The following is a 14371-nucleotide window of genomic DNA, read 5'->3' on the forward strand; positions in this document are numbered from 1 at the left end:
ATGTTTTTCTGCTACTGTGAAATTCCAGCGTTGCCCAAACAAATCTTGGGAAACCCCAAACGTTCAGTAGTTATGCTTTTACTTGCAAACTCAGACAACCAAGAAACAACATCAGGTGATGTGTAGCTGATGTTTAGTTTTCTTGTTTTATTGTCCTTGTTTAGTTTTCTTGTTTTATTGTCCTTGTTTAGTTTTGGAGATGGAGAAAAGCTGGTACTGGAGTGAAACTGGAGACAGCTGTGACCTGCTCAGAGATACTGTCAGCAGGAAAAGAGGCTGAATTCATCCAATAAATTAGGAATTCTCCCCACAGACCACCCATGCTGGGGGAGCTGGGAGGGGTGGATGTGGCTGACAGATGGCTGGAGTTTAGAGAGTGGGACTTGGAGTCACAGAATCACAGAATATCCTGAGTTGGATGGGACTCATCAGGATAAAGTTCAACTCCTGGCCCTGCAGAGAACACCCCAAAAACCCTATCCTGTGCCTGAGGGTGTTGTCCAAACACTCCTTGAGCTCTGGCAGGTTTGGTGCTGTGACCACTGCCCTGGGGAGCCTGGACAGTGTCTGTTTGACCTGCTGGAAAACTCAGAGAAGGATAGAAATGAAAAGGGAGTTCTGGAGGGCTCCAAGCAGGGTCAGGTTATATCAGGCTGCTCAGGAGCTGAGTTTGGAATAGTTCCAAGGGTGCTGGTTCCATAAGCTATGAGCCCCAATCCTGGAATATGCTGAGTGGGATTGACCGTTCCCATAATGAACAATAACCACAATAACCCTTTTTAGGACTTGTCTCTCATCCAGCTTTGCACCTCTGAGAAGTCTGGCTCTGACTCCTTCATCATTTCCTTGTTCCCTCTGTAAGCTTTACATATGCATCCCCCAGGCAGGCAGGTTTGCTTACACAAATTGGAAAGGACAGGAGTGAGGAGCAGAGAAGCTGCAGCTTGTCCAGGAAACCTGATGTGTGCAGCAGGGCTGGAGGTCCTCTTCTACCTTGAGCTGTCCTCCCAGGAACTGCTGTGCCCTCTTTGGGGTCCCCAGGGAGATAAGTGTACTGGGATGAGTCCAGCTAAGGGCCATAAGGATGATGAAGGGACTGAGTTCTGCTTGGAGCAGGGAATTGGACTGGATTTTCCTGGGAGGTTCCTTCTGACCTCCTCTATTCTGTGGTTCTAAAGCACTTCAGGTAAAACTGAGATATCAGGAGTTTATGGCAGGTACCACAGGCATTTTATTGTCCTCAACAGCAGTGGCTCTGATAGATTCTATTATGATCACAGCAGAATCTAAAATACTTTTTCCCAAGATAGACTATACTTTACTACACTATTCTTATTTTTTGTTGTCCTTCCACCTTTTCTCTGTGGTTTCCAATATTTATTCAACATCAGCTTTATGCTAAGCCAGGGCTGCTGATAAAACCACTTCTTGATGCTGAGGAAATCCATTGCCCAACTTGTGGTGGGGACCCTGAGCCTGAATGAGGACACGGGAGAGGTTCAGTGATGCTTTCAGGCTGGTCAGAGCTCTGAGAAGAGCTGAGAAGGAGGGTGGAGAAGTTCAGTGATGCTTTCAGGCTGGTCAGAGCTCTGAGGAGAGCTGAGAAGGAGGGTGGAGATGGAGCCCCAGCAGTGGAGCTGGGCCATGTGTGCTCCATTCCTCCCAGGCCTCTTCCCTCTGCTCCCCCTGACCTTTCCAGCGTGTTTCCTGATCGGATGCCTGACCTTTTCACATCCAATTAGCAGATTGGTTCAGCCATTGCCCGAATCCCATTTTTACCCTCTTCATTTCAGCAGCTTGGAAACCCTCTGCTTGCTCACCAGGGCTCTGTGGCTCTCAGACAGGGCTTTTTTTGCCTTCAGAAGGCTGATCCCCAACCTCTGCCCTCCCAAAGGGCTCTGCCTGTGCAGCCTCCCTCGGAGCATCCCTCTCTGCAGGGAGGGCTGTGTGCCAGGAGCTGGGCTGCTCTTTCCAGCAAAGGGCACAGCAATATTTGGCAGGAGTGCTGCTGCATCTTCTCACTCGGGGTCCCCCCCAGCAATGGCCCTGGGCTCTGACAGATCCTGGTTGCTTTGCAGGACCCTTGGTATTTGCAAACATGCAAAATAGATGTAACATGCAGTTCAGCTGCTGGCAGTGCAGCCCAGGGTGGGCACGGGAACATCTGCTTCCCTCCCAACCTCATTCCCACTGCAGAGGTAGTTGGATATGACCATTGGAAACTCCTTTGTGTGGTTCAGCTTTGATAGATTCGGAGCTGTCTGACCCCGGAATAGCATTCCTCTGTCCCCCCAACAGTTTGCAGGTTATATTTATTTATTTAACTCAATAATAAGTATATTTATTTATTTATGATATATAAATATATATATAAAATTATTATATTATAAATAAATATATTTATTCTATATATTAAAATCTATATAAAATATATTATCTATAAATAAATATATTTATTTTATATATAAAAATATATATATAATATATTATCTATAAATATAACATTATTATATATAAAATACATATTATATATTAATATATTATCTCCTATAAATATCTTATAATATTATTATATATTATATAAAATATATTATTTTAATAATTAAAATATAAACAATATATTATAATATTAATATTAATATATTATTGTCAAATACATTTATTTTATATATGTAAAATATATTACACCATAAAATATATTATATATAAATAATCACATTTCTTATATATATATATATAATATAATTATATATTTATATATAAATAATGATAAAAAATTTATTATATATAGAAGAATATATATTATAATATAAATATACTTATATAATTAAATATTCTTTATTTTATATATTAAAATTATATCATATAATAAAGTATATATTATTAAATAAACATAATATTTATTTATTTAACTCAAGTGATTCTGAAGCTTTGTTTTGGTCTTTCCACCTGCATGTTCAAAAGCCTGTTAAAACTGGATTTGAAAAGTCTTATTTTGAACATGTTTCTGTTGGAAGTGAAATGGAGCTGCTTTCTGGTTTAGTCCTTATGCCTTTTCCAAGCATCCCACATGGCAACTTAATTCATGCTTTGAACTTTTAAAGGTCGGGGGGTTGATAAATCTACACTGAGGTCAAAGAAGAAAGAAAAGTTTATAATTAAATAAGTTGAAAAACCAATGAACACGTTCTTCCAGATGTTCTTCAATGCTCCAAAGATTTCACAGAAGCAGAAAAAATTAATATTTTTCTTTTTTTTTTTGCGGTTTCTTAGGCTGCAGCACTGCTGCAGTTAAACAAGTTTATTGTTATAGTCATGTCCTTTTTAGGTTTGTAGGCTGTTGGCAAGTGGAAAGGATCCAGGAGCTGGAATTTGGCCCTGAGCTCCCACCCTGCAGTCCTGGGGGGAGCAGGATCCTCCTCACCCTGTTCCCTCTGCCTTGTGGCAGTGCAGGAGAACACCTGAGGTACAGCTGCTCCTGACACTCACTGAAAATAAACACACACATATATATATATACATGCAGGGGTCTGTTATACTCTATATTAAAGAACATTTCCCTGTTTCCCATGTCAGACTTTGGAGTGTTTTCCTGGATTTCAGGATCCCCTGCAGCAGCTGTGCAGCGTTGTCAGCTAAAATAGCTGCTGTGCTCCCCTCTGGAAAGCTTTCCCTGCAAGGGGAGAATGCTTCCCAAATTGGGCTTGTCTCTCTGAAGTCAGTGCAAGTTCTCAGGAGTGCAGTCTCCAGGCTTTTCCTTGGCTTGGAAATATTACTGGGAAGAGGCTGGGGATCGTTTGGAGCACGGGGCCTCTCCCAGTGCACGGTCAGGCTGCTCAGCACAGCCTGAGCTCACACACAGCATGGAGAACTTCAGGGAATTGCTTCCTAAAGTGCAGTTGGGTGTCTCTTCCAGCGTTTGCAGGGGGGTTTACATTCCTCAGCAAATCCCAGTTGCTCCATTCGCAGCTCTGATTCAGAAAGTGGGATTTAGGGCTCCGCCTCCGCTCGTCTGAGACCTCGGTGTCGTGTCCAGATGCCAAAACTCCTGGTAACTGTGGAAAAAGTGAGGGAAAAGATGCAAATGTCCTCAGAGTCTGCTTGCAGCTGGTACAGGGATGTGCCAGGCTCTGGGGGAGACACAGGGAGGGAACTGAACCACGGTGACAACATCATTAAGAACTTGATCCCCCCTTTTTTAGTTCCATCTCGTTCACAGTGAAGCCAGTGAAAGGTCAGGATTAAGAGAAGGTGTCCCTTTAGTTTTCTTACCTCTGGAGTCAGTAAATAAGAAGTCATTGATGCAAACCACACCAGCACTGGTGAGAAATAAAGAGCTGCCTGTGACCACAACTCTCCTGGAGTTCTGAGCTGCTGCTGTTCCTGGTCCTGTGCTCAGAGCTCAGGGACTGAACCTCAGGTTCAGCTCTGAAGTGTTTAAGTTGAATGTCTCATTCACAAGACTTCTGGGGGTGATGGGGAGGAGCTGCTGCTGTTCATCTCCTGCCTCAGGGCAGGCTGTGGCCCAGGCTTTGAGGCTGAGTGGATATGAAAAGTGACAGAGTGCTAATACATTAGGCATTCATTTTGTATCATATTAGTGGGGCTTGTCGTGGATAAGTGAGATGTCAGCCCCTGTTATGTGCAATTAGGAGCCCACAACTGAACATCTCAGGGAGGTAACAGGGATGTGCTGAGCAGGGACTGGAGGCTGTGCCTTAAAACTACACCAAACTTTGTTGGAAATGAGATCTGAGAGGAAGCTGCAGGAAGGGATGAAGCTCACCTGTGAATACCCTGGGTTTCCTGATACCTTTTTTTGGCAAGTTTAAAAAAAGCTGGATTTCCATGACAAAAAGTAGCAGAAAAGCACAATTAATTCAGTGCTTTCTGGTTAACATGTTACACTGGGCTAAGGGATATAAAAAAAGGAGAGGGAATCCTCAGTACATTTGGTTTTATTGGCAATCTCTATCAATCTCTCAAGTCTCTTCTTCTCTCCCCAATTTTCGGAGTTACCTCAGCTGATGCAACCCACTCCTTGGATTTCAAAATGGGTGAGGAGAGATCTGATGGACAAAAACTATTTTGAAAACAGTTTTGTTGCTGTCTCTTTTGGTTTGTATTCTGGATTCTGCTTGGTGTCTGCCTTGGGCAGATAACTTCATTTCTGTGTGCCTTCATTTGTGTGTCCCTGAACTGACAGCAACAATAGGCTCCCTGGGAGACAGAGGCCTCATTTCTCAGACAAAAGACATCCTAGAAATTATTATTGAAACCACATTCCTCCTCACACTTCCAAGCCTGGTTTGAAACCAGGCAAAAGGAGTGAAATTCCTGATGTTCAGGGGTGGAACGTGCAGTTTTCTTGCTTCCCTCAATACAAAGCTTTAAGGTGCATGGAGTACTGTATTTATCTTATCTCACAGGCTTGAAGAGAAAGGGAATATCAGGCAGCCAGAGGTGCTTCATCCCTCAAGGAACCTGAGATCTGCACTGACAAGGTCTCTGCACACATCTAGTCCTCACAGCTTGAAATCAGCAGCTGCATTTCTGAAAGGCTTGGCTGAGCTGTGTTGCTGTAAACAGGAGACACCTGGACCATTTCACTGATAAAACTGCCTGGACTAAAGGCAAAGGGATTTCACACGTTCCCCTGCACAAGCACTCCGTGAACCATTAAATTGGAAGATGCAGTTCTGGTGCCTTGTTTTCTGTTCCTGGGTCTCCGGGGATGTAAACCCACAATCTCCTACATGCACTTGGTTTTTGAAGTGCAATGAGGAAAAAAAAAGGAAAGCCCCAGCACACCCAGAGCTGCCTGGGAAGGCCCTCAGCTCATGGAATGCTTCAATGGGCTTTTTCCCAATATTCCCAAGTCTCCCTAGACTTTGGATTCAGTTGTGTGGGTTGGTGCAGAAGGCAAACTTTCTGTTGGCACTTTCAGGGATAGAATTTTACCTCTTGACTGCATGAATGTATAGGTAAGATCCTTAGTTCCACGTGGTTTCTGGGTGCTGCAGGACCACTTTCACCTCTCTCAAATTCAGGGGTTCCTTAGTGGATTGTCCTTGGGGAATTTGCATCCTTGCTGCTGGGGGCATTTGTGAGACCCGGACTTGCCCTGACTGGACCATCTCATGTAGACATTTGTTGTGCATTTAGACACACATTGTGTGCACTGACACTGTGCTGGTACCAATCATTCCTCAAGTCACTTCCCTGGGTCCTCCAAGGATGCCCAGGGAAGGATTGGTGGGTGACTGCTCGTGATTTTCTGTTCACAGGACCTGTGTATCACCAGCCAAACTCCAGCCCCCTCCTGCACTGCTGCTTAGTTGTTGCAAACCTCTAAAATTCAGAGCCTTTGCTTTGTGAAATGTGTTTTTTTTCTGTTCTCCTCGGGCCTTCCTCACTCCTCTGCAGTTCCAATTCCAAACGCTTCACGTCACCACTTGGAAACTCTGCCACATGCAGGACTCTTCCCCTTTCTTTCTGTCTGAACAGGCTCCTCCAGCACATGTGGTTCCACTTACAGAGCCCCTGCAGGGCTGTGTGGATTGGGCTGGGGCTGGGCTGACCTCTCTGTTCCACCACAGCCAGCCCAGTTCCGGGGGGAGCTGACTCTTATCTCACTTTTTTTTGATATTTGGGATGCTTTCACTTCCCAAGGAAATTCCTGCCATCAAAGGGGAGCCGGCTGCAGGCAGCACGCACTGGGGCCAGGGCTTGGGCACTGGGAGCACTGGGGCTCTCGGGAGAAGGCAACCCTTGGCCTCTGTGTGTCTGCCAGCCAAGGAATACACAAAGCAGATGTCCCAGAGCACAGCCTTGGCTCGGGTAATTATCCTTAGGAGACTTGGCCCGCCCCCACTCGTGCAAAGAATGCAGAAGAGCTGTCTGTCTGTAGGAGGACACCATTCCTTGTTTATTTTGGCCCCAGATGCTGTCAGGGTAACTATTAGGGCTGTGTGGTCTGAGGATGAGTGGGGTGTCGACCTTCTTGAGTCTGGAATAAACCAACATATTCACTGTCCTTTCTCCGCAGCAGAAACTGGGGGAAGAGGGAAGAGTCCCAGGGGAGATCAAAGCTCTGATGTGCCCGTGTCTGTCATTATAGAACAGCACTGGGAGGGGGAAGATGCTTGGCTTCTCCACAGAGTTTAATTTTAAGGCCCACTGAGCCTCAAATACTTGACTGTCAGAGCAGTCCGGGGTGTCCTCAGCACTGAGCTGATTTAACTCCCAAGTCACGCAAGCAGCTCTCGAAGTTTCACTCGGGATGGGACTCTTTGGCCATAAAAGTACTTGTCAGCCTCCTACTCAGGCATGGAAAATTCTGAATTTGCTTCTTGCAAAACGCTCAGGTTTTGCTGGTTAGCACTGGGTGGGGGGAGAGGGGGAGAGGCTTTTGCTTCTTCCTAAGGAAAGGTAGTAAATCATTTCCTACAGGGCTCTAGCAGGACTGAACTCTAACAGATGTGAAATGTCTTAAATTCCTGGAATGAAGGGGTGGTTCAGAGCTGCATCTGTCCTGGGCTTTTTGTTTTTTATTCCACAAGATGTTATTTCTGTATAGACATGATTTAGACCTCTTCTGTTTTCAGATGCTTTGATTTTAGCACAAGAATAGCGAGGCAAAAGTGCAGGATTATTCACCCAGAGGAACACTCTGGTGTAGTTCTGGGGATATTTATTCTCCCTGGGCTAATTTAAACTTTAAGTAGGCAGTTCTTGCTGATTTGGATTATTTTTACTGAAATGAGGTACTTAAATGAGTACCTTAAATGAGTTCAGCCTGAAGGTCTAGCTGAGACCAGCTCTAACATGGGACGGTTGGATGCCCTGAGGTGTCCTGGCTTTTCAGAGTGTGTTATTCAGAGGACTACAGGGCCAAAAGCTCCTTCTCAGAAGGATCCCATTTTCAGACAGTGCAATGACAGATGTGGAAATGACTTTTAAGAGTATCCCAGGAAAGCCTCTAAATAAATCAGAGCAGGGAATTATTGGTTGCACTTGAGAACTTGTCTGTAGGGCAACTGTTCTTGTTTCAAAGGGGATGTGATGAGCCTTGACATCAGTGGTTATTCACTGTTCCTGTCACACTCCCACCCAGGAAACATTCTGATATTAATGAACAAAAGCAGGCAGAGCACCTATCTCAGGTGGAGTGGAAATTGTTCAGACAGTGGATAAACTGTGTGTGTGGATACCAGTGGAATTCCTGTCCTTGCTGGTGCAGGGAAGATTTGAGTCTCTTCCTGAGTCTCTTCCCTCTCTCTGGTGCTGGGACAGGACGTCTCAAGTTGCAGCAAAATTACAGGTTTTATTTCTACTCCTCCTGGGACATCAGTGTCTTGGAATAGCCTGCTGCAAATGTCATCCTTGATAAAAAGCCAAGGTAAATTATAGTAAGTGTAGCTGAAGAATAAACTTCGCTGGAGCAGCTGAAACTTTTCAAGGCCCATTTTGGATATTCATGCCCTAAATGTAGGTATGGTTTGGGCCAAGTTTACAAAGGATGATTATGCATTTCTTGTATCTTGATTCTCTGACTCTTCCCCAGGCTGTTCCTCCTGATTCCAGCAGTTAAGTGATACAGCACTACTTATTACTTTTTAAAAAGCATAATCTATTTTTAGCATTGCTCCCTAATCCAAACCTTCTGAACTTAATGAAAGATTTAAATCTGGAAGCTCTTTAGCTTTTAGGATGCGAATTTGCCTACAAATAAAAATGTCAGCAAAACATTCATTTCCACTTTGATTCTGCTTGTCTGTTAATGTATATTTGATGTTGGTATATATGTGTGTTTGTGTATAGACATGTACTTGTCATTGGATGGGCATGAAAATCAAGTGAGCCTCATGTACAGGAAAGTAAGTGTGAGCAGGGTATGGATTCAGGCATGAAAACACTACTTTGGAGGATGATAATCTGTGATAAGGCCAAATACACAGTCCCAATTTACTCAGTGTTGTACAGGACGTGGCTCCTTCCCTCCACATCCATTTCAAAGGGCTGACTCTGCTGAAATTCAAACTCCTTTAAAACACAGTTTTGAAATCAGTGGTCCTTGCAAAATGCTGAAATGAGTTCTGGGAAATACTTTAAGGCTGACATCTTTCCACGAGAGAGACGCAGGCTGTTGCCCACATCTTTTTATACTTTCAAATCTGCCATGCATGTGAGGCAGAAGGGGCTGAGAGGGCTGAAATCCCTTTTTGTGTGTCCTCCCCCTGCCAAACCCGGGTGGGCGCTGCCCGCGGTGCCTTTGGGCTTGTTTAAAATCTTTGTTGCTCCGTGTTCCTTGGAGATTTAAGCACCGGTGAGGGACGAGACAGCCTTTGTCCTTGTCTGCAGGGTGTCGGTGAGTTATTGTGCTCTGAACAATAGAGGGAACAGTCAAACAAGGCAAAGTCTCCCCCCCGAATGCTGAACATGCTCTCCTGTGGTGTGGCACCAAGGCTGGCACTGCACCCAAGGCTTGGGTTTGTTTTTTTTTTAAGGCTCCCAAAATGCTGCGGTTGGAACAAGCAGGAAAAACAATCCCCCCTCTTTCTGAAGTCGTGGGACAGGGGCTGAGTAAAAACCTGAGTAACCCTGGAAGAAGCGCTTCCCAAATTGCTGCTCCCAGCACAAAGAGCTGCCCACAGGAAGGGGAAGGGGGTTTTTTGGGTAAGAACAGCGGAGCCTGCATACATGTGGCGTTACTCCTGGATCGGATTTCTGGGAAAACCATCCATTGTCTCATCTCTCGCCAGCCAGATCCAGCCCTTCAGGCTCCGGGCGGGCTCTGCCCTCGCGTGGCTGCGGAGCTTTGGAAAGAAAGGGTTTGGAGCCGCTTGGGCACCATCCAGCACAGAAAGGGGCTCCCAGGGGCAAATTCCTCTGCAATCCATGTGTGTCCCGGCCACTGCTGCTGGAAGGGGCTGTCCATGAGCAGACACCCTCCTCTGGCAGCCGTTTAAATAAAACTTAAACTGGGGAGGAGGGAGGTTTAGTTAAAAGCATCCCATTTCTTCGACCTGTTCTTGCACGGTCTCATCTACACAAATATAACTTCAGACAGCAGTTATTCTTCTTTGAATAATATACCACTTTTAATAACCTAGAAGGGACCTGCATATGTTTCTAGCTGCTTTTTCTATTTGAGGTATACAAGGGAAATTCCAGCACGTGTCTAAAGTTAAAATTTCCATTTCATCCCTGCTTGTTACCACAAGACCCTCCCCAAACTGTGGAAAACATCAGGATTGTTCACGTTGAGCTCTCTCTGGATTTTTCACGAGTAATTTCTGTAACTGGCACCTCTCTGGGTACTTTTATGCAGCTGTTCTGAGCTTCCTTTTAATTCTGTACAGTTACAGCTGCCTGGCAAGAAAATAAAGTGAGTGTCTTGTTTAAAACACCAGCAAAACTTAAACTTCTTTGGGAGCTTGTGGGCATTGTTACAGCACTAGTAAGGATTAAAGAGGCAAGTCAAGGGGGTTTTAATAAGACTTTTAAAAATAATATTATAGAAAAGTATGCACAGTGTTTGAAGATCTGGTTATTGGTTTAATGGTGAATTGGCTCCAAATTATTTCTGATTGCAGGCACCTTTGAAAAATAGAAAAAGGGAGGCTTTAGAAATTTGTAGTCATTATTTCTCTTCTCTTACTCCCATTTAGAAGATGAGTTTAGAGGCACAAGGCCCTTCCTCAGGGATGTTTGCTGGGAGCAGTACCAGACTGTGAGCTCCCCTAAAACCGGTGTGTCCAAGCTAGAAAGGAATGGAAATGATATTTCTTACACCCTCTCAAGCGGCGATTTTTAATGCTAACCGAGACTTTTAATGTAAAGTCAAGTTTTAAACCGCAGTGTGCCCAAACCCGCAGCGCTCCGCTGGCTTTGACAACGCCGCAAATGGGATGCGAACGGTCCCTGTTGTGGTGGTTAAATTAAGGTTATTGATCACCATCTAACGAGGGCCGGCCTTAATGAGGGCGTTAATGAGGGCAGCCAGCAGCAATGGGAGCTGAGGGGAGAGCAGGGCTCGTCCTGGGCACGACTGTAATTGTATTTGGCAGATGGAGTGATAAACTGGATTACTCTTCCCTTTAAAGAAAGCAGCTAATGTGGCTGAAAAGGAGCTTTCACTGTCATTAATTCATGCCGGGATCAATGCAGGGGAGGAGAGATTAATCCTTTGCAAGGCTCCACCTGTCTTGTAATTCTGGGTGTTCTATAAAGGTGCATGAGTGTAGTAGATGATACCTTTTTATAAAGGGTTTTGGGAAGCATAAATTAGGATGCTCATGGTAACAACTCAGAGGCAGGTCTGAGAATAAAAGGAATTTTCTAAAAGCCAAATTCTACGTTTTCTAATTTCCAAAAGGAATTTTCCAAATTGCTCCTGAAGGAACAGAGCTGAACAAGTGTCGTCTGGGATGTGATTTTTCTCTCTGTCTTTCACTTCAAGGTAAAGGGAAGGTTGAGGATCCACTCTTTAAATACAAGTATAGGAACAAATTCAGCCTGTGTAACTGGAACAGCTTATGCTCCTGCTGTGGGCTGTGTGTTCAGTCACAATGTGACTTCCCAGGGCTGTGAACTCTCCCAGTTTCACAATATTTGGCCCAAGAAGCAAAATATTCAATCTCTCTTTTCGCAGGGAAAAAAAACCGTGTTTTTAGGATTTTGTCTTGAACAACAAAACTGAAGAACAACCCAACTGCCCTCTGAGGATCCATACCCTGGAGGCAGATGGTATTTGTGCCCTAGAAATCCCCGTGGAAACTTGGTTGGAAAATATTTGCTGCCAGGGCAGACCTGGGGGACCCCTGACCCCAAATGCCTGTAATTTTCCACACCTCTGACCTTTTGGGTCAGTTTTTAACTGAGTTTGAACTTACCATGGCGTGTCCACGTTCAGAAGTTGGAGATGGGCAAATCCAACCATTGATCCCTGATTTTTATTCAGTTTTAGTGTGGATGCAGTGTCAAAACTCGAACAGACAGTGCCTAACGCAGTGCTGGCCGAACATCCTATTTTTCTGCGGTGTTTCATCTCCTGGGCCAGGTTTTAGGGCGTTAACACACATTTTGGTTTTTTTGGCTGACATTTCAAGGGCTCTGCTTCCCTCTAGTGGGTCCACTTGGCACTTTCCTCCCATTTTTCTTTCTGTTTAAAATCCTGACAAACGCTTTTTGGCAATTTATATTTTTTTCCTGACGTTGCTGTTCAAAGACACTTCCCTGTCCTACTTGTACCACGCTTTTATCAAGTTTAACCCTCTTCCTCCCAGGCCTGTCTTTTATTTCCAGTGCTGAAATAAAAGAGCATCATCAGGGAAGAGACTCCAAGCCTTGTCAGAGTGACACAGGGATAAAGTGATGGGCTCTGAAGGATAGCTGGGTGGAATTACTGCTTTTAAATTAAGGTGATAAGAGGTGAAGGCAAAACTGAGGGGTTTATCTGGAGTGCACAGAGGGTGTGGGTGTGAGTTCAGTATCGACAGCTCTGCAGTGTGAAGCCATCTGCTCTCCCTGCTCCAACAGCAGTGGGAAAATGCCTCTGTTTGTAGAAATGTCCCCTTTCATCAGCTGCAATCTGCCCAGGAAGCCAAGCTGGTGGGTTTTCTTTGATGCTGGGAAGCAAAGGAGGAGGAATCCAGCCGAGACCTGGCTGGTGAGCCCCCCCAGGGCAGAGATGCCCCCTGAACTGTGACCACTGGCATCTGTTTTGCAGCTTCCTGTTCTGTTTGGATGGGCAAGGCTCAGACTGAGTTTAAGAGGGTGGCTGAGGAAAACGTGACCCTGCCCTGTCACCACAGCCTGGGCCTCGTGGAGCAGGGCAGCCTGGACATCGAGTGGCTGCTGCACATCTCGGAAACCGTGCAGAAAGCGGTAGGTTGGCTGAGAAAATCCTCTTCTTCCTGCCTTGACCCCACCAGCCACTGATTTAACAAAACTCCTGTGATGATCCCTGCAAGTTGCTCTGCTGACCTTTAGAAAACACGGCTGATTTAGAGAGATTTATCACGTATAAAGGTTATTTGATAGCCACACGAGCTGTGTTGGAGCAGGTTCTGTTACAATCACGTTTCCTTTATCCCAGGGGTGACTGATAATATTTCAAGTTCAGAACTGCCCTTCAGGTTTTCCAAAACGACCTTGGGTTTTGCAGGCCCAGTTTTTGAATCCTTGGTTTCAGGAAAAACATACAGGAGTTCAGTACTTATAAAAATGAGGTCTGCAGTAACTTAAATTAGCTCAGCCAAGCCTACAGACTGCTTGGATATATTGTGACATGAGCTGATGTCTATTTTGACAGTCGTATAAATGCTCCAATCTCTAGCATAAATACACTTTATGTGCCATTCTCAGACTAGAAATCCAGGTTTAATTTTCCACCCTGCCACAGGTTTCCTGTGTGACCCTTGGCAAGTCACTTAACCAGGCAGAACCTTGGGCTGGAGTTCCTGGAAAGGCTTTATTTGCTGTTCTGTGTGAAAGTACAACCCCAGCTGGCTGTCAGTGCCTGTCTGTGCCCCTCAGGTGATCACCTACTCCGGGGGCCGTGTCTATGATGACCTGAATGAGGAGCAGAAAGGTCGTGTTTCCTTCACATCCAACTTCCTGGCTGGAGATGCCTCCTTACAGATCATCTCCCTGCAGTCCAGCGATGCAGGGAAGTACATCTGCAAGGTGAAAAATGCTGGGCGGTATGAATGGTCTCGAATCACCCTCAAGGTGGTAGGTAAGGACACTGTATTGCTAAAAAAAAATAAATAATTCTAGACTCTCTTCCTGGAGAGAGATTTATTTCAGCAGAGTATAAATGCACAGAGACATCTCACAGTCAGGTTTCCCTGTCCAACTCCATATCTGCCTTTGTGTTTTTTTGGCAAAGGACAGGCCACAGGAAGAGCCTAAAGAGTGGGTTTGAGGTAAGTGATTACCCACAACAACATATGAACTGTTCTTTAAATTATCCCAATGATCTCATCACCCAAACTGGGCTGATCACCCTGTCCAAATCTCCTGCTGTGTGCTGTGAGTTCATGTCCCAGGACCCCAGCCTGGTCCCAAGTCAGTGGAGGTGACAAATAAGCTGCCATAATTAGTATTCCCTTTCCCTGAGTTCAGCTCATAGGTTGGCTTTTCCATGTACATGTGATCCCGTGGCAGAAGTGCTGTGTCCTGACAGATGCTGTGGGGAGAAGGAAGAAATGGGGAAGTAGGGGGAGGGAAAGGATGTTCTCTAAATAGTGCCCAGAAGAGGAATGTGGTGGTACAGCTCCACAGAGTATCATAAACACACTGAGAAGTTGCACACAATTGCAGCTCAAGTCCCCTAAAATCCATCACTGGTGTGATTCCTGAA

At 45.1% G+C, this 14371-nt stretch overlaps 1 protein-coding gene across 1 annotated transcript in view; it reads left to right on the forward strand.

The window, feature by feature from the left end:
• Window positions 1-14371, forward strand: part of CLMP (CXADR like membrane protein) — a 42095-nt gene that overhangs the window by 19650 nt on the left and 8074 nt on the right. The window contains exons 2-3 of the mRNA XM_029962060.1: window positions 12734-12891; window positions 13543-13771. Of these exons, the coding sequence (XP_029817920.1) occupies window positions 12734-12891; window positions 13543-13771 (387 nt within the window). The remainder of the gene's footprint in view (window positions 1-12733; window positions 12892-13542; window positions 13772-14371) is intronic.

Source organism: Manacus vitellinus, unplaced genomic scaffold (genome assembly GCF_001715985.3).
Source record: "Manacus vitellinus isolate BGI_N305 unplaced genomic scaffold, ASM171598v3 scaffold_41_pilon, whole genome shotgun sequence".
NCBI classification, from domain to species: Eukaryota; Metazoa; Chordata; class Aves; order Passeriformes; family Pipridae; genus Manacus; species Manacus vitellinus.